The sequence below is a fragment of the Oncorhynchus mykiss genome, chromosome 6 (assembly GCF_013265735.2).
Source record: "Oncorhynchus mykiss isolate Arlee chromosome 6, USDA_OmykA_1.1, whole genome shotgun sequence".
Lineage (NCBI taxonomy): Eukaryota > Metazoa > Chordata > Actinopteri > Salmoniformes > Salmonidae > Oncorhynchus > Oncorhynchus mykiss.
The window spans coordinates 94,059,381-94,087,365 of NC_048570.1; the positions used below are offsets into that span (position 1 = coordinate 94,059,381).

A 27,985-nucleotide genomic window follows, 5' to 3' on the forward strand; every position below is an offset into this window, starting at 1 on the left:
TGGAATATCATGAAAACAAAAAAAAAATGGATGTGGGTTTTCAGACCCACGAACCACAGCAGCCTGATGAGTTTTTAATTTTCTTGTGGCCCCCATCCCCATCAGTGTCCCATCCCTGGTCTAGAAACAGTGTAGATCTAGTCTAGAATATCCTTACTTTTCCTTTTAGTTTAGGCCCATTTTACCCCGTTTAGTCGACTGGTCGATTTGTTGGGATCGACAGGCTGTTGGTTGAGCAGTGGCAAATTTATATAAAAAATGAGTAAGGACTTGCACCTGATTATACATATCAGTAGGGTTTAGGCCTGGTTGTAGCAACCTCGTGATGGGTGTAGGGTTTAGGCCTGGTTGTAGCAACCTCATGATGGATGTAGGGTTTAGGCCTGCTTGTAGCAACCTCGTGATGGGTATAGGGTTTAGGCCTGGTTGTAGCAACCTCATGATGGGTGTAGGGTTTAGGCCTGGTTGTAGCAACCTCATGATGGGTATAGGGTTTAGGCCTGGTTGTAGCAACCTCATGATGGGTGTAGGGTTTAGGCCTGCTTGTAGCAACCTCATGATGGGTGTAGGGTTTAGGCCTGGTTGTAGCAACCTCATGATGGGTATAGGGTTTAGGCCTGGTTGTAGCAACCTCATGATGGGTGTAGGGTTTAGGCCTGGTTGTAGCAACCTCATGATGGGTATAGGGACAATTAGAGTATCATGTAGTAGCCTAAACCCTATCAATGTTATATTGAACTGGGTGAATGGAGTACGAATGACAGTCATCCAATATGCTGTAATGCTCATAAAAAAGAGTTGAATCCTCCCTAGTCATAAACGGCACCAACCGCCTCTGATGCAAACACATGTAGACAGAAAGTGGAAGCAAAGTGACCTGCAAGCTCTCACTCTGACTTCAAACTCTGATCTTGACTCAGTGCTTTCACTCTCTCTCTCATTCTCGTTCACGCTCTCGCTCTCGTTCTCGCTCTCGTTCTCGCTCTCGTTCTCGCTCTCGTTCTCGCTCTCGCTCTCGTTCTCGCTCTCGTTCTCGCTCTCGCTCTCGCTCTCGTTCTCGCTCTCGTTCTCGCTCTCGCTCTCTCTCTCTCTTTCTCTCCCTCTCTCTCCCCCCCTCTCTCTCTTTCTCTCCCTCTCTCTCCCCCCTCTTTCTCTCCCTCTCATGCACTCTTATCTCACTTTACTGAGTGTTGTATCAGCCAACCCCAATGTGTTCTCTCAGTAGTGCCTGGTACAGATAGAAACAGTGGAGGAGAAGCAGAACAACTAGTAGGGGAAAAAAGAGCGTTCAGAGCGAGAGAGAAACTGAACTGACTTGTTTGTTGACACCCTGAAGTGAAAGCAGAAGAAAAGGTCTGTGTCCCAAAAGGCACCCTATTCCCTAAACACTGTAGTGCCCTATGGGCCCTGGTCAAAAGTAGTGCACTACAAAGGGAATAGGGTGCCACTTGGAAAGGCTGTCATATGATCCTAAAGCCCTCTGCTCTGGAGGCTCCTGGGATACTTTACAGTTTGGAGAAGGGGAAAAAAAACATGATGAGGTGGAGGAAAAGAGATGAAGAGGGGTTAGTGTAGGTTAGGAGAGAGGAGGAGGGGTTAGGAGAGAGGAGGAGGGGTTAGGAGAGAGGAGGAGGGGTTAGGAGAGAGGAGGAGGGGTTAGGAGAGAGGAGGAGGGGTTAGGAGAGAGGAGGAGGGGTTAGGAGAGAGGAGGAGGGGTTAGGAGAGAGGAGGAGGGGTTAGGAGAGAGGAGGAGGGGTTAGGAGAGAGGAGGAGGGGTTAGGAGAGAGGAGGAGGGGTTAGGAGGGAGGAGGAGGGGTTAGGAGGGAGGAGGAGGAGGGGTTAGGAGGGAGGAGGAGGAGGGGTTAGGAGGGAGGAGGAGGAGGGGTTAGGAAGGAGGAGGAGGAGGGGTTAGGAGGGAGGAGGAGGAGGGGTTAGGAGGGAGGAGGAGGAGGGGTTAGGAGGGAGGAGGAGGAGGGGTTAGGAGGGAGGAGGAGGAGGGGTTAGGAGAGAGGAGGAGGAGGGGTTAGGAGAGAGGAGGGGTTAGGGAGGAGGAGGGGTTAGGAGAGAGGAGGAGGGGTTAGGAGGGAGGAGGAGGAGGGGTTAGGAGGGAGGAGGAGGGGTTAGGAGAGAGGAGGAGGGGTTAGGAGAGAGGAGGAGGGGTTAGGAGAGAGGAGGAGGAGGGACTGTGCCTCTCTTCAGTGTCCATATTGTCCTGTTCATTCTGATCTAAAAGACAGAAACTGATCCTGGACTAGGTCCCCCTGTCCATATTGTCCTGTTCATTCTGATCTAAAAGACAGAAACTGATCCTGGACTAGGTCCCCCTGTCCATATTGTCCTGTATCATTCTGATCTAAAAGACAGAAACTGATCCTGGACTAGGTCCCCCTGTTCATATTGTCCTGTTCATTCTGATCTAAAAGACAAACTGATCCTAGACTAGGTCCCCCTGTCCATATTGTCCTGTTCATTCTGATCTAAAAGACAGAAACTGATCCTAGATCAGCACTCCTAACTCCGAGAACCTTTGTGAATGCGGGCCCCGGTCTGTGATTGGTTGGCTACGGTAGTGTGTTAAACTACTGATGGGTCTTCTGTAAGATGTGTGTAGCAATGTGTTTACGGCCTCTTAGAATGACGACAGATGTCTGACACACACACACACACACAAGGTCGATTTGATACGCTGTGTACTGTCTGTATGCTACTGAACTCGCTGAAAGTGTCTAGTGTGTTTTTATTAACCAATGAGGTTGGAGACAAAACATTTTTTTAAAGAGATGACCCTTTATTCTCTCTGCTTTCACTTCGTCTTGGAGACGGAGCCCTGATCTCATCCGGATATAATGGTCTGAATCACTCACTTGTTAGTATTAGATAGTATACTGTATATAGCCCCTCTACTGTGTTATATAGCCTCTCTACTGTGTTATATAGCCCCTCTACTGTGTTGTATAGCCTCTCTACTGTGTTATATAGCCTCTCTACTGTGTTATATAGCCTCTCTACTGTGTTATATAGCCTCTCTACTGTGTTATATAGCCTCTCTACTGTGTTATATACCCCCTCTACTGTATTATATAGCCCCTCTACTGTGTTATATAGCCCCTCTACTGTGTTATATAGCCCCTCTACTGTGTTATATAGCCCCTCTACTGTGTTATATAGCCCCTCTACTGTGTTATATAGCCCCTCTACTGTGTTATATAGCATCTCTACTGTGTTATATAGCCTCTCTACTGTGTTATATAGCCCCTCTACTGTGTTATATAGCCTCTCTACTGTGTTATATAGCCTCTCTACTGTGTTATATAGCCTCTCTACTGTGTTATATAGCCTCTCTACTGTGTTATATAGCCTCTCTACTGTGTTATATAGCCTCTCTACTGTGTTATATAGCCTCTCTACTATATAATGTTGCAGAACTTAACAGATGATAAATAAATCACTGCCATAATGTCATCAACAGCAGTTTTGAGGTTAGAGTCTAGGAGACTTCATTTGACCTTAGTCACTGTGCCTTTCTGGATATGAGATATGCCCGCTAAGAGAAGAGACGCACCGCTAAGAGAAGAGACGCACCGCTAAGAGAAGAGACGCGCCGCTAAGAGAAGAGACGCGCCGCTAAGAGAAGAGACGCGCCGCTAAGACAAATGACCAAAAGCAGCGGAGGCCGCGGTGAGTTCACGCTCACCTGCTGGGCGGCGGTGAACGGTGGCGTTTTTAACAGAGAATTTTTGGGAAAATGTAACAATTTGCGTCCAATATTGTGGTCGGGGGACAATAGCCCGGACCCTCACTGTTTTAGGTCTTTGGTCTTCGCAGGGGCTCTTGAACTTTTATATAGACCTGTGATTGATGAAGGGTAGTGCCACGATAACAAAATGATGCTTAGACTCAGACTTTTCAAGTATAAGCTTTAAAAAATATATATATATGGAAATTGTTAAAGAGTAGTCCTCGTGTATATGTTGTTCGGTTTGTTCAACATTGCAATCAAATATATATATATTATATTTCTGCTAAAACTAAATATAAGAGCATTATTTTCTTGTCATCCAACAAATGTAAACGCCTGGAGTTTACTAAACGGTATTGGCTCGGGATTTGGAACTGGTGCTTTAGTCCAATGAGATGGAAATAAAGCTCTTTGGCCAAGCGGTGAGTTTGGTGTCGAAATGAGAATGAACCTACTGTAAAAAATATAGTGGTGGATCTTTGATGTTTTGGGGATATATTTCTTCCATCGGTCCTGAGGCTGTTGTTAAGGTCAACAGCATCATGAACTGTACCCAGTACAAGGACATTTTTGCCAAAAAAACTGGTTTCCTCTGCCAGGAGAATGACAGTTGGCCGCAAGTGGATCTCCCAGCAAGACGATAACCCCAAGCAACACATTTTAAATCCACATAGAAATGAATCCACACAATCAACATTTTTGCAATGGCCGTCTCAGTCTCCAGACCTTGAGACACATTTGAAAACCTGCGGTTTGAATTGAACAAGGACAAGTTCGTAAACTCAGACGAAGGAGATCAAGGTTCTGGACAGATTCTGTATGGAGGAATGGTCGAACATCTCTCCCAATGTGTTCTCCAATCTCAGAAAACATTTTAGAAAAAGTCTCTGTGCCCTGATCCTCACACAGTGAGCTATTGAAATCAAGGGAAGTCGATCTATTTGACCCCTAACTTTTTGAGTATTAGTATAAAATAATACAATATAGCTCAGTATTTTACATTTATTTTATGCAGTGGTTTTTGCTCATGTTTATCAAGGGTACCAATACTTTCTGAACCCACTTTATTTCTAGTACCTTTTTTAAAGGCCCAGTGCAGTCAAAAACAAGATATTCCTGTGTTTTAAGAGGTTGGAATAACATTGAAAAATTGTATAATAACACCCTTTTTAATGTAAGTGCTGTTTGAAAAGGTCGCTTTACATTTCAGCCGGTCACATTGGTTGAATCAACGTTGTTTTTACATCATTTCTGCGAAATAAGTTGAACCCATGTGGAATAGACATGGGTTGAACCCATGTGGAATAGACATTGAATTGACGCCCAGTGGGTTCACTTTGATTTGTCACCCATTTTGACATGCTCCTATGAACTTCACATGTTGGTGCTCATGGGTCCTTTTACATGGAAATGCCCCTAACTTAACATTGAGTCAACGCTGTAGCTGGCGAGTCAACGCTGGTAGCTGGCGAGTCAACGCTGGTAGCTGGCGAGTCAACGCTGGTAGCTGGCGAGTCAACGCTGGTAGCTGGCGAGTCAACGCTGGTAGCTGGCGAGTCAACGCTGGTAGCTGGCGAGGCAGCGCTGGTAGCTGGCGAGGCAGCGCTGGTAGCTGGTGAAGTTGCAGTGTCTGGAGAATCCCTCATTCTTCATGGAGGTTTTACAAATAGCCTCCCTTTCTCTTATGGGCCCTGGTCTAAATGTAGTGCGCTATATAGGGCCCTGGTCAACAGTAGTGCACTATATAGGGCCCTGGTCAACAGTAGTGCACTATATAGGGCCCTGGTCAACAGTAGTGCACTATATAGGGCCCTGGTCAACAGTAGTGCGCTATATAGGGCCCTGGTCAACAGTAGTGCGCTATATAGGGCCCTGGTCAACAGTAATGCGCTATACAGGGCCCTGGTCAACACTAGTGCGCTATATAGGGGATAGGGTGGGATTTAGGATACTTGGTGTGCAAGTTGGTGTCCACTTCTATATTACAGCCCTGTCATGTTTTCCACTGTATCTGTCCAGCCGCTTCATGCTGTGGTAGGTTGATTGTTGTGCTCGCTGTTCACTTTGCTGTGTGTTGCTGGTTGTACAGCCTGATGGAGGTTGTTGGTTGTGTTTTGCTGGTTGTACAGTCTGACGGAGGTTGTGTTGCTGGTTGTACAGTCTGATGGAGATTGTTGGGGTTGTGTGTTGGTGGTTGTACAGTCTGATGCAGGTTGTTGGTTGTGTTTTGCTGGTTGTACAGTCTGATGGAAGTTGTGTGTTGCTGGTTGTACAGTCTGATGGAGGTTGTGTTGCTGGTTGTACAGTCTGATGCAGGTTGTGTTGCTGGTTGTACAGTCTGATGGAGGTTGTGTTGCTGGTTGTACAGTCTGATGGAGGTTGTGTTGCTGGTTGTACAGTCTGATGGAGGTTGTGTTGCTGGTTGTACAGTCTGATGGAGGTTGTGTTGCTGGTTGTACAGTCTGATGGAGGTTGTTGGTTGTGTGTTGCTGGTTGTACAGTCTGATGCAGGTTGTTGGTTGTGTTTTGCTGGTTGTACAGTCTGATGGAGGTTGTGTTGCTGGTTGTACAGTCTGATGCAGGTTGTGTTGCTGGTTGTACAGTCTGATGCAGGTTGTTGGTTGTGTGTTGCTGGTTGTACAGTCTGATGCAGGTTGTTGGTTGTGTTTTGCTGGTTGTACAGTCTGATGGAGGTTGTGTTGCTGGTTGTACAGTCTGATGCAGGTTGTGTTGCTGGTTGTACAGTCTGATGCAGGTTGTTGGTTGTGTTTTGCTGGTTGTACAGTCTGATGCAGGTTGTGTTGCTGGTTGTACAGTCTGATGCAGGTTGTGTTGCTGGTTGCACAGTCTGATGCAGGTTGTGTTGCTGGTTGCACAGTCTGATGCAGGTTGTGTTGCTGGTTGTACAGTCTGATGGAGGTTGTGTTTTGCTGGTTGTACAGTCTGATGCAGGTTGTGTTGCTGGTTGTACAGTCTGATGCAGGTTGTGTTGCTGGTTGTACAGTCTGATGGAGGTTGTGTTTTGCTGATTGCACAGTCTGATGCAGGTTGTGTTGCTGGTTGCACAGTCTGATGCAGGTTGTGTTGCTGGTTGCACAGTCTGATGCAGGTTGTGTTGCTGGCTGTACAGTCTGATGGAGGTTGTGTTTTGCTGGTTGTACAGTCTGATGCAGGTTGTGTTGCTGGTTGCACAGTCTGATGCAGGTTGTGTTGCTGGTTGCACAGTCTGGAGGTTGTGTTTTGCTGGTTGCACAGTCTGATGCAGGTTGTGTTGCTGGTTGCACAGTCTGATGCAGGTTGTGTTGCTGGTTGCACAGTCTGATGCAGGTTGTGTTGCTGGTTGCACAGTCTGATGCAGGTTGTGTTGCTGGTTGTACAGTCTGATGCAGGTTGTGTTGCTGGTTGCACAGTCTGATGCAGGTTGTGTTGCTGGTTGCACAGTCTGATGCAGGTTGTGTTGCTGGTTGTACAGTCTGATGGAGGTTGTGTTTTGCTGGTTGTACAGTCTGATTCAGGTTGTGTTGCTGGTTGCACAGTCTGATGCAGGTTGTGTTCCTGGTTGTACAGTCTGATGCAGGTTGTGTTGCTGGTTGTACAGTCTGATGCAGGTTGTGTTGCTGGTTGCACAGTCTGATGCAGGTTGTGTTGCTGGTTGTACAGTCTGATGCAGGTTGTGTTGCTGGTTGCAGTGGTATTAAAGTACTTCAGTAGTTTTGGGCGTATCTGTACTTGACTATTTATATTTTTGCCAACTTTTATTTTGCTATATTCCTAAAGAAAATAATGTACTTCTTTACTCCAAACGTTTTCCGTGACACCCAAAGTAGTCGTTACATTTGGACAGGAGAATGGTCCAATTCACACACTTATCAACAGAACATCCCTGGTCATTCCTACTGCTTCTGATCTGGAGGACTCACTAAACAGAGAACATCCCTGATCATCCCTACTGCCTCTGATCTGGAGGACTCACTAAACAGAGAACATCCCTGGTCGTTCCTACTGCTTCTGATCTGGAGGACTCACTAAACAGAGAACATCCCTGGTCATCCCTACTAGCCTCTGATCTGGAGGACTCACTAAACAGAGAACATCCCTGATCATCCCTACTGCCTCTGATCTGGAGGACTCACTAAACAGAGAACATCCCTGGTCATCCCTACTAGCCTCTGATCTGGAGGACTCACTAAACAGAGAACATCCCTGGTCGTTCCTACTGCTTCTGATCTGGAGGACTCACTAAACAGAGAACATCCCTGATCATCCCTACTGCCTCTGATCTGGAGGACTCACTAAACAGAGAACATCCCTGGTCATCCCTACTAGCCTCTGATCTGGAGGACTCACTAAACAGAGAACATCCCTGGTCATCCCTACTAGCCTCTGATCTGGGGGACTCACTAAACAGAGAACATCCCTACTGCCTCTGATCTGGTGGACTCACTAAACAGAGAACATCCCCTACTGCCTCTGATCTGGTGGACTCACTAAACAGAGAACATCCCCTACTGCCTCTGATCTGGTGGACTCACTAAACAGAGAACATCCCTACTGCCTCTGATCTGGTGGACTCACTAAACAGAGAACATCCCTGGTCATCCCTACTGCCTCTGATCTGGGGGACTCACTAAACAGAGAACATCCCTACTGCCTCTGATCTGGAGGACTCACTAAACAGAGAACATCCCTACTGCCTCTGATCTGGAGGACTCACTAAACAGAGAACATCCCTACTGCCTCTGATCTGGAGGACTCACTAAACAGAACATCCCTACTGCCTCTGATCTGGTGGACTCACTAAACAGAGAACATCCCTACTGTCTCTGATCTGGTGGACTCACTAAACAGAGAACATCCCTACTGCCTCTGATCTGGAGGACTCACTAAACAGAGAACATCCCTACTGCCTCTGATCTGGTGGACTCACTAAACAGAGAACATCCCTACTGTCTCTGATCTGGCGGACTCACTAAACAGAGAACATCCCTACTGTCTCTGATCTGGAGGACTCACTAAACAGAGAACATCCCTACCGCCTCTGATCTGGTGGACTCACTAAACAGAACATCCCTACTGCCTCTGATCTGGAGGACTCACTAAACAGAACATCCCTACTGCCTCTGATCTGGTGGACTCACTAAACAGAGAACATCCCTACTGCCTCTGATCTGGTGGACTCACTAAACAGAGAACATCCCCTACTGCCTCTGATCTGGTGGACTCACTAAACAGAGAACATCCCTACTGCCTCTGATCTGGAGGACTCACTAAACAGAGAACATCCCTACTGCCTCTGATCTGGTGGACTCACTAAACAGAGAACATCCCTACTGCCTCTGATCTGGTGGACTCACTAAACAGAGAACATCCCTACTGCCTCTGATCTGGTGGACTCACTAAACAGAGAACATCCCTGGTCATCCCTACTGCCTCTGATCTGGAGGACTCACTAAACAGAACATCCCTACTGCCTCTGATCTGGTGGACTCACTAAACAGAGAACATCCCTACTGTCTCTGATCTGGCGGACTCACTAAACAGAGAACATCCCTACTGTCTCTGATCTGGCGGACTCACTAAACAGAGAACATCCCTACTGCCTCTGATCTGGTGGACTCACTAAACAGAGAACATCCCTACTGCCTCTGATCTGGTGGACTCACTAAACAGAGAACATCCCTGGTCATCCCTACTGCCTCTGATCTGGGGGACTCACTAAACAGAGAACATCCCTACTGCCTCTGATCTGGTGGACTCACTAAACAGAGAACATCCCTACTGCCTCTGATCTGGTGGACTCACTAAACAGAGAACATCCCTGGTCATCCCTACTGCCTCTGATCTGGTGGACTCACTAAACAGAGAACATCCCTACTGCCTCTGATCTGGAGGACTCACTAAACAGAGAACATCCCTACTGCCTCTGATCTGGAGGACTCACTAAACAGAGAACATCCCTACTGCCTCTGATCTGGAGGACTCACTAAACAGAGAACATCCCTACTGCCTCTGATCTGGTGGACTCACTAAACACAACGGCTTTATTTGTAAATGATGTTGGAGTCAGGAACCCCTGACTGTCTGTACATTGTTTTTAAACTACAAAATCATACCGCCTGGTTTGCTTAATGTAAAGGAATTTGAAATGATTTATATTTTGATACTTAAAACCAAATACTTTTTAGACTTTTACTCAAGTAGTATTTTACTGGGTGACTTTCACTTTTACTTGAGTCATTTTCTATTAAGGAATCTTTTACTCAAGTATGATACTTGGGTACTTTTTCCCCACCAATGGATGGTTGTCTATCAGTAATCCTAGAGATCCAGGTCTCTATCATCTCAGCAGCTTAGCCAGGGGGTTCCAGGCATCTGTCTCCTAGAAATCCAGGTCCCTATCATCTCAGCAGCTTAGCCAGGGGGTTCCAGGCATCTGTCTCCTAGAAATCCAGGTCCCTATCATCTCAGCAGCTTAGCCAGCAGGTCAGGGGGTTCCAGACATCTGTCTCCTAGAGATCCAGGTCTCTATCATCTCAGCAGCTTAGCCAGCAGGTCAGGTCAGGCATCTGTCTCCTAGATATCCAGGTCTCTATCATCTCAGCAGCTTAGCCAGCAGGTCAGGTCAGGCATCTGTCTCCTATAGATCCAGGTCTCTATCATCTCAGCAGCTTAGCCAGCAGGTCAGGTCAGGCATCTGTCTCCTATAGATCCAGGTCCCTATCATCTCAGCAGCTTAGCCAGCAGGTCAGGTCAGGCATCTGTCTCTTATATATCTAGGTCCCTATCATCTCAGCAGCTTAGCCAGCAGGTCAGGGGGTTCCAGGCATCTGTCTCCTAGGGATCCAGGTCTCTATCATCTCAGCAGCTTATCCAGCAGGTCAGGTCAGGCATCTGTCTCCTAGGGATCCAGGTCTCTATCATCTCAGCAGCTTATCCAGCAGGTCAGGTCAGGCATCTGTCTCCTAGGGATCCAGGTCTCTATCATCTCAGCAGCTTAGCCAGCAGGTCAGGGGGTTCCAGGCATCTGTCTCCTAGAGATCCAGGTCTCTATCATCCCAGCAGCTTAGCCAGCAGGTCAGGTCAGGTCAGGCATCTGTCTCCTAGGGATCCAGGTCCCTATCATCTCAGCAGCTTAGCCAGCAGGTCAGGGGGTTCCAGGCATCTGTCTCCTAGAGATCCAGGTCTCTATCATCTCAGCAGCTTAGCCAGCAGGTCAGGTCAGGCATCTGTCTCCTAGGGATCCAGGTCCCTATCATCTCAGCAGCTTAGCCAGCAGGTCAGGTCAGGCATCTGTCTCCTAGGGATCCAGGTCCCTATCATCTCAGCAGCTTAGCCAGCAGGTCAGGGGGTTCCAGACATCTGTCACCACTTATACTGTAGGCCTCTCACACCAGCAAATCCAGACACACACTATGTGGATCATGTCCCCTCTGTACTATGTTGTGTTAAACTCTTCAGTCGACCACAGGGATGTCTGACCTGACCTGTGATTTTATCTTCATGATCGTATCATATTAATGCTTAAGTACTCTTCAAATAAAGTATGACTGAATATTTTTGTATTCTGTTGTTCACAGAGCGATCACAATGGGGAAAGGCTGCATGAAGGCAATCAAGTACTTCCTGTTCCTGTTCAATGTCCTCTTCTTCGTAAGTATCTCATTTCCCAGACACAGATAACATGCCTATACAGTGCAGGACCTCAGCCTCTCCTCTGAGTGGATGAAAACCATGACAATAACCGTCTGATCGATATGACATGACCGCCACGGCTCTATTGCCCTGTTGGACCGGTTTGAGGTCGAGTCGGTGGGAGGGAATGTGAACTCATCAACACACACCAACTACTCTGTCATCCTTTGTCCTCTTGTTTCACTCTCTCATTCTCTGACATCATTCACTCTCGCTCTCTCTCTTTCCCTCTCTCTCTCCCTTTCTCTCTCTCATGCCCTCTCGCTCTCTCTCTCTCTCTCTCTCATGCCCTCTCGCTCTCGCTCTCTCTCTTTCTCTCTCTCCCTCCGTTTAGCTCTCTCTCTCTCTCTCTCATGCCCTCTCGCTCTCTTTCTTGCTTTCTATCTCTCTCATGCCCCCTCTCTCGCTCTCCCTCTTTAGCTCTCTTGCTCTTTCTCTCATGCCCTCTTTCTCCCCCTCTATCTCTCCCTCTCACCCCCCTCCCCCTCCACCCCTCTCTTTCTCTCCCCCTGGTTTCTTCATTAGAGAGCAGATTAAGTGATTGTGGCCTGGTTACCACGGAGATACTCATCCGCTCAGTCCAAGGCTCCCACAATCCCCCCCCCCTCTCTACCATCCATCATTCCCCCTCTCTCTACCATCCATAATTCCCTCTCTCTCTACCATCCATCATTCCCTCTCTCTCTACCATCCATCATTCCCTCTCTCTCTCTACCATCCATCATTCCCTCTCTCTCTACCATCCATCATTCCCATCTCTGAACAGAGTAAATTAAGTGTGATCCAGAGCTTAAGGCTTTTAAGTTACACTGTGAATGTATGGTGTGATCTCACTACTAACATGTAGAGACATGTAGATAAACATCACTACTAACAGGACTGATGTAGAGAATCTAGAATGGAACAGGACTGATGTAGAGAAACTAGAATGGAACAGGACTGATGTAGAGAAACTAGAATGGAACAGGACTGATGTAGAGAAACTAGAATGGAACAGGACTGATGTAGAGAAACTAGAATGGAACAGGACTGATGTAGATGGTTGTCTATGGAACATTACTCCTGGCCAACAGCACCCAAAGACTCATTTACAGAACTTAGTAAGGAGTTGAGCTTGTCTTATTTAACATTTTTGTATTGACTCTCTCTCGCTCCTCTCTCTCCTTTCTCTCTCTCTCTCTCGCTCCTCTCTCTCTCCTTCCTCTCTCTCTCTCTCTCTCTCTCATTCTCGCTCCTCTCTCTCCTTCTCACTCTCTCCTCTCTCTCTCTCCCCCTCTGCAGCTGTTTGGCGCCCTCATCATGGGGTTCGGACTGTGGGTCCTTCTGGACAATGAGAGCTTCATGGTCATCCTGCGTAAGTTTATCAAACTACACATACTAATGTTGCAGTCATTTCACCAGAGGAATGACAGGTATGTGGCTGTCATTTCACCAGAGGAATGACAGTAATGTGGCAGTCAATTCACCAGAGGAATGACAGGTATGTGGCTGTCATTTCACCAGAGGAATGACAGTAATGTGGCAGTCATTTCACCAGAGGAAAGACAGTAATGTGGCAGTCAATTCACCAGAGGAATGACAGTAATGTGGCTGTCATTTCACCAGAGGAATGACAGTAATGTGGCAGTCATTTCACCAGAGGAATGACAGTAATGTGGCAGTCATTTCACCAGAGGAATGACAGTAGTGTGGCAGTCATTTCACCAGAGGAATGACAGTAGTGTGGCAGTCATTTCACCAGAGGAATGACAGTAATGTGGCAGTCATTTCACCAGAGGAATGACAGTAATGTGGCAGTCATTTCACCAGAGGAATGACAGTAATGTGGCAGTCAATTCACCAGAGGAATGACAGTAATGTGGCAGTCATTTCACCAGAGGAATGACAGTAATGTGGCAGTCATTGCAACAGAGGAATGACAGTAATGTGGCAGTCATTGCAACAGAGGAATGACAGTAATGTGGCAGTCATTTCAACAGAGGAATGACAGTAATGTGGCAGTCAATTCACCAGAGGAATGACAGTAATGTGGCAGTCATTTCACCAGAGGAATGACAGTAATGTGGCAGTCATTGCAACAGAGGAATGACAGTAATGTGGCAGTCATTGTAACAGAGGAATGATAGTAATGTGGCAGTCATTTCACCAGAGGAATAACAGGTATGTGGCTGTCATTTCACCAGAGGAATGACAGTAATGTGGCAGTCATTTCACCAGAGGAAAGACAGTAATGTGGCAGTCAATTCACCAGAGGAATGACAGTGATGTGGCTGTCATTTCACCAGAGGAATGACAGTAATGTGGCAGTCATTTCACCAGAGGAATGACAGTAATGTGGCAGTCATTTCACCAGAGGAATGACAGTAGTGTGGCAGTCATTTCACCAGAGGAATGACAGTAGTGTGGCAGTCATTTCACCAGAGGAATGACAGTAATGTGGCAGTCAATTCACCAGAGGAATGACAGTGATGTGGCTGTCATTTCACCAGAGGAATGACAGTAATGTGGCAGTCATTTCACCAGAGGAATGACAGTAATGTGGCAGTCATTTCACCAGAGGAATGACAGTAGTGTGGCAGTCATTTCACCAGAGGAATGACAGTAGTGTGGCAGTCATTTCACCAGAGGAATGACAGTAATGTGGCAGTCATTTCACCAGAGGAATGACAGTAATGTGGCAGTCAATTCACCAGAGGAATGACAGTAATGTGGCAGTCATTTCACCAGAGGAATGACAGTAATGTGGCAGTCATTTCACCAGAGGAATGACAGTAATGTGGCAGTCATTGCAACAGAGGAATGACAGTAATGTGGCAGTCATTGTAACAGAGGAATGATAGTAATGTGGCAGTCATTTCACCAGAGGAATAACAGTAATGTGGCAGTCATTTCACCAAAGGAATGATAATGATAGTAATGTGGCAGTCATTTCACCAGAGGAATGACAGTAATGTGGCAGTCATTTCAACAGAGGAATGACAGTAATGTGGCAGTCATTTCACCAGAGGAATGATAGTAATGTGGCAGTCATTTCACCAGAGGAAAGACAGTAATGTGGCAGTCAATTCACCAGAGGAATGACAGTAATGTGGCAGTCATTTCACCAGAGGAATGAAGTAATGTGGCAGTCATTTCACCAGAGGAAAGACAGTAATGTGGCAGTCAATTCACCAGAGGAATGACAGTAATGTGGCAGTCATTTCACCAGAGGAATGATAGAAAGACAGTAATGTGGCAGTCATTTCACCAGAGGAATGACAGTAATGTGGCAGTCATTTCACCAGAGGAATGATAGAAAGACAGTAATGTGGCAGTCATTTCACCAGAGGAATGATAGTACTGTGGCAGTCATTTCACCAGAGGAATGATAGAAAGACAGTAATGTGGCAGTCATTTCACCAGAGGAATGATAGTACTGTGGCAGTCATTTCACCAGAGGAATGATAGAAAGACAGTAATGTGGCAGTCATTTCACCAGAGGAAAGACAGTAATGTGGCAGTCATTTCGCCAGAGGAATGACAGTAATGTGGCAGTCATTTCACCAGAGGAATGACAGTAATGTGGCAGTCATTTCGCCAGAGGAATGATAGTAATGTGGCAGTCATTTCACCAGAGGAATGATAGAAATGTGGCAGTCATTTCACCAGAGGAATGATAGAAATGTGGCAGTCATTTCACCAGAGGAATGACAGTAATGTGGCAGTCATTTCACCAGAGGAAAGACAGTCATGTGGCAGTCATTTCACCAGAGGAATGATAGAAAGACAGTAATGTGGCAGTTATTTCACCAGAGGAATGATAGAAATGTGGCAGTCATTTCACCAGAGGAAAGACAGTCATGTGGCAGTCATTTCACCAGAGGAATGATAGAAAGACAGTAATGTGGCAGTCATTTCACCAGAGGAATGACAGTAATGTGGCAGTCATTTCACCAGAGGAATGACGTTAATGTGGCAGTCATTTCACCAGAGGAATGATCGAAATGTGGCAGTCATTTCACCAGAGGAATGACAGTAATGTGGCAGTCATTTCACCAGAGGAATGACAGTAATGTGGCAGTCATTTCACCAGAGGAATGATAGTAATGTGGCAGTCATTTCACCAGAGTAATGATAGTAATGTGGCAGTCATTTCACCAGAGGAAAGACAGTCATGTGGCAGTCATTTCACCAGAGGAATGATAGAAAGACAGTAATGTGGCAGTCATTTCACCAGAGGATTGACAGTAATGTGGCAGTCATTTCACCAGAGGAATGACAGTAATGTGGCAGTCATTTCACCAGAGGAATGATAGAAATGTGGCAGTCATTTCACCAGAGGAAAGATAGAAAGACAGTAATGTGGCAGTCATTTCACCAGAGGAATGATAAAGACAGTAATGTGGCAGTCATTTCACCAGAGGAATGACAGTAATGTGGCAGTCATTTCACCAGAGGAATGATAGAAATGTGGCAGTCATTTCACCAGAGGAATGACAGTAATGTGGCAGTCATTTCACCAGAGGAATGACAGTAATGTAGCAGTCATTTCACTAGAGGAATTACAGTAATGTGGCAGTCATTTCACCAGAGGAATGACAGTAATGTGGCAGTCATTTCACCAGAGGAAAGACAGTAATGTGGCAGTCAATTCACCAGAGGAATGACAGTAATGTGGCAGTCATTTCACCAGAGGAATGATAGAAAGACAGTAATGTGGCAGTCATTTCACCAGAGGAATGACAGTAATGTGGCAGTCATTTCACCAGAGGAATGATAGAAAGACAGTAATGTGGCAGTCATTTCACCAGAGGAATGATAGTACTGTGGCAGTCATTTCACCAGAGGAATGATAGAAAGACAGTAATGTGGCAGTCATTTCACCAGAGGAATGATAGTACTGTGGCAGTCATTTCACCAGAGGAATGATAGAAAGACAGTAATGTGGCAGTCATTTCACCAGAGGAAAGACAGTAATGTGGCAGTCATTTCGCCAGAGGAATGACAGTAATGTGGCAGTCATTTCACCAGAGGAAAGATAGAAAGACAGTAATGTGGCAGTCATTTCACCAGAGGAATGACAGTAATGTGGCAGTCATTTCGCCAGAGGAATGACAGTAATGTGGCAGTCATTTCGCCAGAGGAATGATAGTAATGTGGCAGTCATTTCACCAGAGGAATGATAGAAATGTGGCAGTCATTTCACCAGAGGAATGATAGAAATGTGGCAGTCATTTCACCAGAGGAATGACAGTAATGTGGCAGTCATTTCACCAGAGGAAAGACAGTCATGTGGCAGTCATTTCACCAGAGGAATGATAGAAAGACAGTAATGTGGCAGTTATTTCACCAGAGGAATGATAGAAATGTGGCAGTCATTTCACCAGAGGAAAGACAGTCATGTGGCAGTCATTTCACCAGAGGAATGATAGAAAGACAGTAATGTGGCAGTCATTTCACCAGAGGAATGACAGTAATGTGGCAGTCATTTCACCAGAGGAATGACGTTAATGTGGCAGTCATTTCACCAGAGGAATGATCGAAATGTGGCAGTCATTTCACCAGAGGAATGACAGTAATGTGGCAGTCATTTCACCAGAGGAATGACAGTAATGTGGCAGTCATTTCACCAGAGGAATGATAGTAATGTGGCAGTCATTTCACCAGAGTAATGATAGTAATGTGGCAGTCATTTCACCAGAGGAAAGACAGTCATGTGGCAGTCATTTCACCAGAGGAATGATAGAAAGACAGTAATGTGGCAGTCATTTCACCAGAGGATTGACAGTAATGTGGCAGTCATTTCACCAGAGGAATGACAGTAATGTGGCAGTCATTTCACCAGAGGAATGATAGAAATGTGGCAGTCATTTCACCAGAGGAAAGATAGAAAGACAGTAATGTGGCAGTCATTTCACCAGAGGAATGATAAAGACAGTAATGTGGCAGTCATTTCACCAGAGGAATGACAGTAATGTGGCAGTCATTTCACCAGAGGAATGATAGAAATGTGGCAGTCATTTCACCAGAGGAATGACAGTAATGTGGCAGTCATTTCACCAGAGGAATGACAGTAATGTAGCAGTCATTTCACTAGAGGAATTACAGTAATGTGGCAGTCATTTCACCAGAGGAATGACAGTAATGTGGCAGTCATTTCACCAGAGGAATGACAGTAATGTGGCAGTCATTTCACCAGAGGAATGATAGTAATGTGGCAGTCAATTCACCAGAGGAATGACAGTAATGTGGCAGTCAATTCACCAGAGGAATGACAGAAATGTAGCAGGCAGTTCACCAGAGGAAAGATAGAAAGACAGTAATGTGGCAGTCATTTCACCAGAGGAATGATAGAAATGTGGCAGTCATTTCAACAGAGGAATGATAGAAATGTGGCAGTCATTTCACCAGAGGAAAGATAGAAATGTGGCAGTCATTTCACCAGAGGAAAGACAGTAATGTGGCAGTCATTTCACCAGAGGAATGACAGTAATGTGGCAGTCATTTCACCAGAGGAATGACAGTAATGTGGCAGTCATTTCACCAGAGGAAAGACAGTAATGTGGCAGTCATTTCACCAGAGGAATGACAGTAATGTGGCAGTCATTTCACCAGAGGAATGACAGTAATGTGGCAGTCATTTCACCAGAGGAATGACAGTAATGTGGCAGTCATTTCACCAGAGGAATGACAGTAATGTGGCAGTCATTTCACCAGAGGAATGACAGTAATGTGGCAGTCATTTCACCAGAGGAATGACAGTAATGTGGCAGTCATTTCACCAGAGGAATGACAGTAATGTGGCAGTCATTTCACCAGAGGAATGATAGAAATGTGGCAGTCATTTCAACAGAGGAATGATAGAAATGTGGCAGTCATTTCACCAGAGGAAAGATAGAAATGTGGCAGTCATTTCACCAGAGGAAAGACAGTAATGTGGCAGTCATTTCACCAGAGGAATGACAGTAATGTGGCAGTCATTTCACCAGAGGAATGACAGTAATGTGGCAGTCATTTCACCAGAGGAATGACAGTAATGTGGCAGTCATTTCACCAGAGGAATGACAGTAATGGGCAGTCAATTCACCAGAGGAACGACAGTAATGTGGCAGTCATTTCACCAGAGGAATGACAGTAATGTGGCAGTCATTTCACCAGAGGAATGACAGTAATGGGCAGTCAATTCACCAGAGGAATGACAGTAATGTGGCAGTCATTTCACCAGAGGAATGACAGTAATGTGGCAGTCATTTCACCAGAGGAATGACAGTAATGTGGCAGTCATTTCACCAGAGGAATGACAGTAATGTGGCAGTCATTTCACCAGAGGAATGACAGTAATGTGGCAGTCATTTCACCAGAGGAATGACAGTAATGTGGCAGTCATTTCACCAGAGGAATGACAGTAATGTGGCAGTCATTTCACCAGAGGAATGACAGTAATGTGGCAGTCATTTCACCAGAGGAATGACAGTAATGTGGCAGTCATTTCACCAGAGGAATGACAGTAATGTGGCAGTCATTTCACCAGAGGAATGACAGTAATGTGGCAGTCATTTCACCAGAGGAATGATAGAAATGTGGCAGTCATTTCAACAGAGGAATGATAGAAATGTGGCAGTCATTTCACCAGAGGAAAGATAGAAATGTGGCAGTCATTTCACCAGAGGAAAGACAGTAATGTGGCAGTCATTTCACCAGAGGAATGACAGTAATGTGGCAGTCATTTCACCAGAGGAATGACAGTAATGTGGCAGTCATTTCACCAGAGGAATGACAGTAATGTGGCAGTCATTTCACCAGAGGAATGACAGTAATGGGCAGTCAATTCACCAGAGGAACGACAGTAATGTGGCAGTCATTTCACCAGAGGAATGACAGTAATGTGGCAGTCATTTCACCAGAGGAATGACAGTAATGGGCAGTCAATTCACCAGAGGAATGACAGTAATGTGGCAGTCATTTCACCAGAGGAATGACAGTAATGTGGCAGTCATTTCACCAGAGGAATGACAGTAATGTGGCAGTCATTTCACCAGAGGAATGACAGTAATGTGGCAGTCATTTCACCAGAGGAATGACAGTAATGTGGCAGTCATTTCACCAGAGGAATGACAGTAATGTGGCAGTCATTTCACCAGAGGAATGACAGTAATGTGGCAGTCATTTCACCAGAGGAATGACAGTAATGGGCAGTCATTTCACCAGAGGAATGACAGTAATGTGGCAGTCATTTCACCAGAGGAATGACAGTAATGGGCAGTCAATTCACCAGAGGAACGACAGTAATGTGGCAGTCATTTCACCAGAGGAATGACAGGTATGTGGCAGTCATTTCACCAGAGGAATGACAGTAATGTGGCAGTCATTTCACCAGAGGAAAGACAGTAATGTGGCAGTCAATTCACCAGAGGAATGACAGTAATGTGGCAGTCATTTCACCAGAGGAATGATAGAAAGACAGTAATGTGGCAGTCATTTCACCAGAGGAATGACAGTAATGTGGCAGTCATTTCACCAGAGGAATGATAGAAAGACAGTAATGTGGCAGTCATTTCACCAGAGGAATGATAGTAGTGTGGCAGTCATTTCACCAGAGGAATGATAGAAAGACAGTAATGTGGCAGTCATTTCACCAGAGGAATGATAGTACTGTGGCAGTCATTTCACCAGAGGAATGATAGAAAGACAGTAATGTGGCAGTCATTTCACCAGAGGAAAGACAGTAATGTGGCAGTCATTTCGCCAGAGGAATGACAGTAATGTGGCAGTCATTTCACCAGAGGAAAGATAGAAAGACAGTAATGTGGCAGTCATTTCACCAGAGGAATGACAGTAATGTGGCAGTCATTTCGCCAGAGGAATGACAGTAATGTGGCAGTCATTTCGCCAGAGGAATGATAGTAATGTGGCAGTCATTTCACCAGAGGAATGATAGAAATGTGGCAGTCATTTCACCAGAGGAATGATAGAAATGTGGCAGTCATTTCACCAGAGGAATGACAGTAATGTGGCAGTCATTTCACCAGAGGAAAGACAGTCATGTGGCAGTCATTTCACCAGAGGAATGATAGAAAGACAGTAATGTGGCAGTTATTTCACCAGAGGAATGATAGAAATGTGGCAGTCATTTCACCAGAGGAAAGACAGTCATGTGGCAGTCATTTCACCAGAGGAATGATAGAAAGACAGTAATGTGGCAGTCATTTCACCAGAGGAATGACAGTAATGTGGCAGTCATTTCACCAGAGGAATGACGTTAATGTGGCAGTCATTTCACCAGAGGAATGATCGAAATGTGGCAGTCATTTCACCAGAGGAATGACAGTAATGTGGCAGTCATTTCACCAGAGGAATGACAGTAATGTGGCAGTCATTTCACCAGAGGAATGATAGTAATGTGGCAGTCATTTCACCAGAGTAATGATAGTAATGTGGCAGTCATTTCACCAGAGGAAAGACAGTCATGTGGCAGTCATTTCACCAGAGGAATGATAGAAAGACAGTAATGTGGCAGTCATTTCACCAGAGGATTGACAGTAATGTGGCAGTCATTTCACCAGAGGAATGACAGTAATGTGGCAGTCATTTCACCAGAGGAATGATAGAAATGTGGCAGTCATTTCACCAGAGGAAAGATAGAAAGACAGTAATGTGGCAGTCATTTCACCAGAGGAATGATAAAGACAGTAATGTGGCAGTCATTTCACCAGAGGAATGACAGTAATGTGGCAGTCATTTCACCAGAGGAATGATAGAAATGTGGCAGTCATTTCACCAGAGGAATGACAGTAATGTGGCAGTCATTTCACCAGAGGAATGACAGTAATGTAGCAGTCATTTCACTAGAGGAATTACAGTAATGTGGCAGTCATTTCACCAGAGGAATGACAGTAATGTGGCAGTCATTTCACCAGAGGAATGACAGTAATGTGGCAGTCATTTCACCAGAGGAATGATAGTAATGTGGCAGTCAATTCACCAGAGGAATGACAGTAATGTGGCAGTCAATTCACCAGAGGAATGACAGAAATGTAGCAGGCAGTTCACCAGAGGAAAGATAGAAAGACAGTAATGTGGCAGTCATTTCACCAGAGGAAATACAGTAATGTGGCAGTCATTTCACCAGAGGAATGACAGTAATGTGGCAGTCATTTCACCAGAGGAATGACAGTAATGTGGCAGTCATTTCACCAGAGGAATGACAGTAATGTGGCAGTCATTTCACCAGAGGAATGACAGTAATGTGGCAGTCATTTCACCAGAGGAATGACAGTAATGTGGCAGTCATTTCACCAGAGGAATGACAGTAATGTGGCAGTCATTTCACCAGAGGAATGATAGAAATGTGGCAGTCATTTCAACAGAGGAATGATAGAAATGTGGCAGTCATTTCACCAGAGGAAAGACAGTAATGTGGCAGTCATTTCACCAGAGGAAAGACAGTAATGTGGCAGTCATTTCACCAGAGGAATGACAGTAATGTGGCAGTCATTTCACCAGAGGAATGACAGTAATGTGGCAGTCATTTCACCAGAGGAATGACAGTAATGGGCAGTCATTTCACCAGAGGAATGACAGTAATGTGGCAGTCATTTCACCAGAGGAATGACAGTAATGTGGCAGTCATTTCACCAGAGGAATGACAGTAATGGGCAGTCAATTCACCAGAGGAACGACAGTAATGTGGCAGTCATTTCACCAGAGGAATGACAGTAATGTGGCAGTCATTTCACCAGAGGAATGACAGTAATGGGCAGTCAATTCACCAGAGGAATGACAGTAATGTGGCAGTCATTTCACCAGAGGAATGACAGTAATGTGGCAGTCATTTCACCAGAGGAATGACAGTAATGTGGCAGTCATTTCACCAGAGGAATGACAGTAATGTGGCAGTCATTTCACCAGAGGAATGACAGTAATGTGGCAGTCATTTCACCAGAGGAATGACAGTAATGTGGCAGTCATTTCACCAGAGGAATGACAGTAATGGGCAGTCATTTCACCAGAGGAATGACAGTAATGTGGCAGTCATTTCACCAGAGGAATGACAGTAATGGGCAGTCAATTCACCAGAGGAACGACAGTAATGTGGCAGTCATTTCACCAGAGGAATGACAGGTATGTGGCAGTCATTTCACCAGAGGAATGACAGTAATGTGGCAGTCATTTCACCAGAGGAAAGACAGTAATGTGGCAGTCAATTCACCAGAGGAATGACAGTAATGTGGCAGTCATTTCACTAGAGGAATGATAGAAAGACAGTAATGTGGCAGTCATTTCACCAGAGGAATGACAGTAATGTGGCAGTCATTTCACCAGAGGAATGATAGAAAGACAGTAATGTGGCAGTCATTTCACCAGAGGAATGATAGTACTGTGGCAGTCATTTCACCAGAGGAATGATAGAAAGACAGTAATGTGGCAGTCATTTCACCAGAGGAATGATAGAAAGACAGTAATGTGGCAGTCATTTCACCAGAGCAATGATAGTACTGTGGCAGTCATTTCACCAGAGGAATGATAGAAAGACAGTAATGTGGCAGTCATTTCACCAGAGGAAAGACAGTAATGTGGCAGTCATTTCGCCAGAGGAATGACAGTAATGTGGCAGTCATTTCACCAGAGGAAAGATAGAAAGACAGTAATGTGGCAGTCATTTCACCAGAGGAATGACAGTAATGTGGCAGTCATTTCGCCAGAGGAATGACAGTAATGTGGCAGTCATTTCGCCAGAGGAATGATAGAAATGTGGCAGTCATTTCACCAGAGGAATGATAGAAATGTGGCAGTCATTTCACCAGAGGAATGACAGTAATGTGGCAGTCATTTCACCAGAGGAAAGACAGTCATGTGGCAGTCATTTCACCAGAGGAATGATAGAAAGACAGTAATGTGGCAGTTATTTCACCAGAGGAATGATAGAAATGTGGCAGTCATTTCACCAGAGGAAAGACAGTCATGTGGCAGTCATTTCACCAGAGGAATGATAGAAAGACAGTAATGTGGCAGTCATTTCACCAGAGGAATGACAGTAATGTGGCAGTCATTTCACCAGAGGAATGACGTTAATGTGGCAGTCATTTCACCAGAGGAATGATCGAAATGTGGCAGTCATTTCACCAGAGGAATGACAGTAATGTGGCAGTCATTTCACCAGAGGAATGACAGTAATGTGGCAGTCATTTCACCAGAGGAATGATAGTAATGTGGCAGTCATTTCACCAGAGTAATGATAGTAATGTGGCAGTCATTTCACCAGAGGAAAGACAGTCATGTGGCAGTCATTTCACCAGAGGAATGATAGAAAGACAGTAATGTGGCAGTCATTTCACCAGAGGATTGACAGTAATGTGGCAGTCATTTCACCAGAGGAATGACAGTAATGTGGCAGTCATTTCACCAGAGGAATGATAGAAAGACAGTAATGTGGCAGTCATTTCACCAGAGGAAAGACAGTAATGTGGCAGTCATTTCGCCAGAGGAATGACAGTAATGTGGCAGTCATTTCACCAGAGGAAAGATAGAAAGACAGTAATGTGGCAGTCATTTCGCCAGAGGAATGACAGTAATGTGGCAGTCATTTCGCCAGAGGAATGATAGTAATGTGGCAGTCATTTCACCAGAGGAATGATAGAAATGTGGCAGTCATTTCACCAGAGGAATGATAGAAATGTGGCAGTCATTTCACCAGAGGAATGACAGTAATGTGGCAGTCATTTCACCAGAGGAATGATAGAAAGACAGTCATGTGGCAGTCATTTCACCAGAGGAATGATAGAAAGACAGTAATGTGGCAGTTATTTCACCAGAGGAATGATAGAAATGTGGCAGTCATTTCACCAGAGGAAAGACAGTCATGTGGCAGTCATTTCACCAGAGGAATGATAGAAAGACAGTAATGTGGCAGTCATTTCACCAGAGGAATGACAGTAATGTGGCAGTCATTTCACCAGAGGAATGACGTTAATGTGGCAGTCATTTCACCAGAGGAATGACAGTAATGTGGCAGTCATTTCACCAGAGGAATGACAGTAATGTGGCAGTCATTTCACCAGAGGAATGATAGTAATGTGGCAGTCATTTCACCAGAGGAATGATAGAAATGTGGCAGTCATTTCACCAGAGGAATGACAGTAATGTGGCAGTCATTTCACCAGAGGAATGATAGAAAGACAGTCATGTGGCAGTCATTTCACCAGAGGAATGATAGAAAGACAGTAATGTGGCAGTTATTTCACCAGAGGAATGATAGAAATGTGGCAGTCATTTCACCAGAGGAAAGACAGTCATGTGGCAGTCATTTCACCAGAGGAATGATAGAAAGACAGTAATGTGGCAGTCATTTCACCAGAGGAATGACAGTAATGTGGCAGTCATTTCACCAGAGGAATGACGTTAATGTGGCAGTCATTTCACCAGAGGAATGATCGAAATGTGGCAGTCATTTCACCAGAGGAATGACAGTAATGTGGCAGTCATTTCACCAGAGGAATGACAGTAATGTGGCAGTCATTTCACCAGAGGAATGATAGTAATGTGGCAGTCATTTCACCAGAGTAATGATAGTAATGTGGCAGTCATTTCACCAGAGGAAAGACAGTCATGTGGCAGTCATTTCACCAGAGGAATGATAGAAAGACAGTAATGTGGCAGTCATTTCACCAGAGGATTGACAGTAATGTGGCAGTCATTTCACCAGAGGAATGACAGTAATGTGGCAGTCATTTCACCAGAGGAATGATAGAAATGTGGCAGTCATTTCACCAGAGGAAAGATAGAAAGACAGTAATGTGGCAGTCATTTCACCAGAGGAATGATAAAGACAGTAATGTGGCAGTCATTTCACCAGAGGAATGACAGTAATGTGGCAGTCATTTCACCAGAGGAATGATAGAAATGTGGCAGTCATTTCACCAGAGGAATGACAGTAATGTGGCAGTCATTTCACCAGAGGAATGACAGTAATGTAGCAGTCATTTCACTAGAGGAATTACAGTAATGTGGCAGTCATTTCACCAGAGGAATGACAGTAATGTGGCAGTCATTTCACCAGAGGAATGACAGTAATGTGGCAGTCATTTCACCAGAGGAATGATAGTAATGTGGCAGTCAATTCACCAGAGGAATGACAGTAATGTGGCAGTCAATTCACCAGAGGAATGACAGAAATGTAGCAGGCAGTTCACCAGAGGAAAGATAGAAAGACAGTAATGTGGCAGTCATTTCACCAGAGGAAATACAGTAATGTGGCAGTCATTTCACCAGAGGAATGACAGTAATGTGGCAGTCATTTCACCAGAGGAATGACAGTAATGTGGCAGTCATTTCACCAGAGGAATGACAGTAATGTGGCAGTCATTTCACCAGAGGAATGACAGTAATGTGGCAGTCATTTCACCAGAGGAATGACAGTAATGTGGCAGTCATTTCACCAGAGGAATGACAGTAATGTGGCAGTCATTTCACCAGAGGAATGATAGAAATGTGGCAGTCATTTCAACAGAGGAATGATAGAAATGTGGCAGTCATTTCACCAGAGGAAAGACAGTAATGTGGCAGTCATTTCACCAGAGGAAAGACAGTAATGTGGCAGTCATTTCACCAGAGGAATGACAGTAATGTGGCAGTCATTTCACCAGAGGAATGACAGTAATGTGGCAGTCATTTCACCAGAGGAATGACAGTAATGTGGCAGTCATTTCACCAGAGGAATGACAGTAATGGGCAGTCAATTCACCAGAGGAACGACAGTAATGTGGCAGTCATTTCACCAGAGGAATGACAGTAATGTGGCAGTCATTTCACCAGAGGAATGACAGTAATGGGCAGTCAATTCACCAGAGGAATGACAGTAATGTGGCAGTCATTTCACCAGAGGAATGACAGTAATGTGGCAGTCATTTCACCAGAGGAATGACAGTAATGTGGCAGTCATTTCACCAGAGGAATGACAGTAATGTGGCAGTCATTTCACCAGAGGAATGACAGTAATGTGGCAGTCATTTCACCAGAGGAATGACAGTAATGGGCAGTCATTTCACCAGAGGAATGACAGTAATGTGGCAGTCATTTCACCAGAGGAATGACAGTAATGGGCAGTCAATTCACCAGAGGAACGACAGTAATGTGGCAGTCATTTCACCAGAGGAATGACAGGTATGTGGCAGTCATTTCACCAGAGGAATGATAATGATAGTAATAGTTGATGCCCATCTATTCCTCTCTGTTTTATATTCTAATGCAGCCGTGATGGCGAGCGGGGATGCAGACCCTGATGAGTCTTCTGTTACTTCTGTTACATTGTTTACTTTGCCTGCACTGCTCCATTGTATCAACAATGTATCATTTCATCTGTTATAACCAAGAGCACAGACCAGTCTGAGTTGACTTTATGTTGATACAATGTATCTGTTATAACCAGGAGCACAGACCAGTCTGAGTTGACTTTATGTTGATACAATGTATCATCTGTTATAACCAAGAGCACAGACCAGTCTGAGTTGACTTTATGTTGATACAATGTATCATCTGTTATAACCAGGAGCACAGACCAGTCTGAGTTGACTTTATGTTGATACAATGTATCATCTGTTATAACCAGGAGCACAGACCAGTCTGAGTTGACTTTATGTTGATACAATGTATCATCTGTTATAACCAGGAGCACAGACCAGTCTGAGTTGACTTTATGTTGATACAATGTATCTGTTATAACCAGGAGCACAGACCAGTCTGAGTTGACTTTATGTTGATACAATGTATCATCTGTTATAACCAAGAGCACAGACCAGTCTGAGTTGACTTTATGTTGATACAATGTATCATCTGTTATAACCAGGAGCACAGACCAGTCTGAGTTGACTTTATGTTGATACAATGTATCATCTGTTATAACCAGGAGCACAGACCAGTCTGAGTTGACTTTATGTTGATACAATGTATCTGTTATAACCAGGAGCACAGACCAGTCTGAGTTGACTTTATGTTGATACAATGTATCATCTGTTATAACCAGGAGCACAGACCAGTCTGAGTTGACTTTATGTTGATACAATGTATCATCTGTTATAACCAGGAGCACAGACCAGTCTGAGTTGACTTTATGTTGATACAATGTATCATCTGTTATAACCAGGAGCACAGACCAGTCTGAGTTGACTTTATGTTGATACAATGTATCTGTTATAACCAGGAGCACAGACCAGTCTGAGTTGACTTTATGTTGATACAATGTATCATTTCATCTGTTATAACCAGGAGCACAGACCCGTCTGAGTTGACTTTATGTTGATACAATGTATCATTTCATCTGTTATAACCAGGAGCACAGACCAGTCTGAGTTGACTTTATGTTGATACAATGTATCATCTGTTATAACCAGGAGCACAGACCAGTCTGAGTTGACTTTACAAGTTCACTGTCAAATTGAGAAATTGTGACAAACTCAACTAAAAGAAGAAGAAACTTTATTATGAAGCCAAGATCAATGATATAAAGAATAATGGGAGTACTTTAAATGGAATTATGGGTATAATTCAACCTCATCTTTCATCCAATCAGATGGCTTTATT

The 27,985-nt window shown here is 44.8% G+C and overlaps 1 protein-coding gene across 1 annotated transcript in view; it reads left to right on the forward strand.

Annotated features, from left to right (window-relative positions):
* Positions 1-27,985, forward strand: part of LOC110526873 (CD82 antigen-like) — a 70,478-nt gene that overhangs the window by 15,851 nt on the left and 26,642 nt on the right. Inside the window, exons 2-3 of the mRNA XM_036981635.1 lie at positions 11,317-11,389; positions 12,713-12,785. Coding sequence (XP_036837530.1) covers positions 11,327-11,389; positions 12,713-12,785 — 136 coding nt within the window. The 5' untranslated portion in view covers positions 11,317-11,326. The remainder of the gene's footprint in view (positions 1-11,316; positions 11,390-12,712; positions 12,786-27,985) is intronic.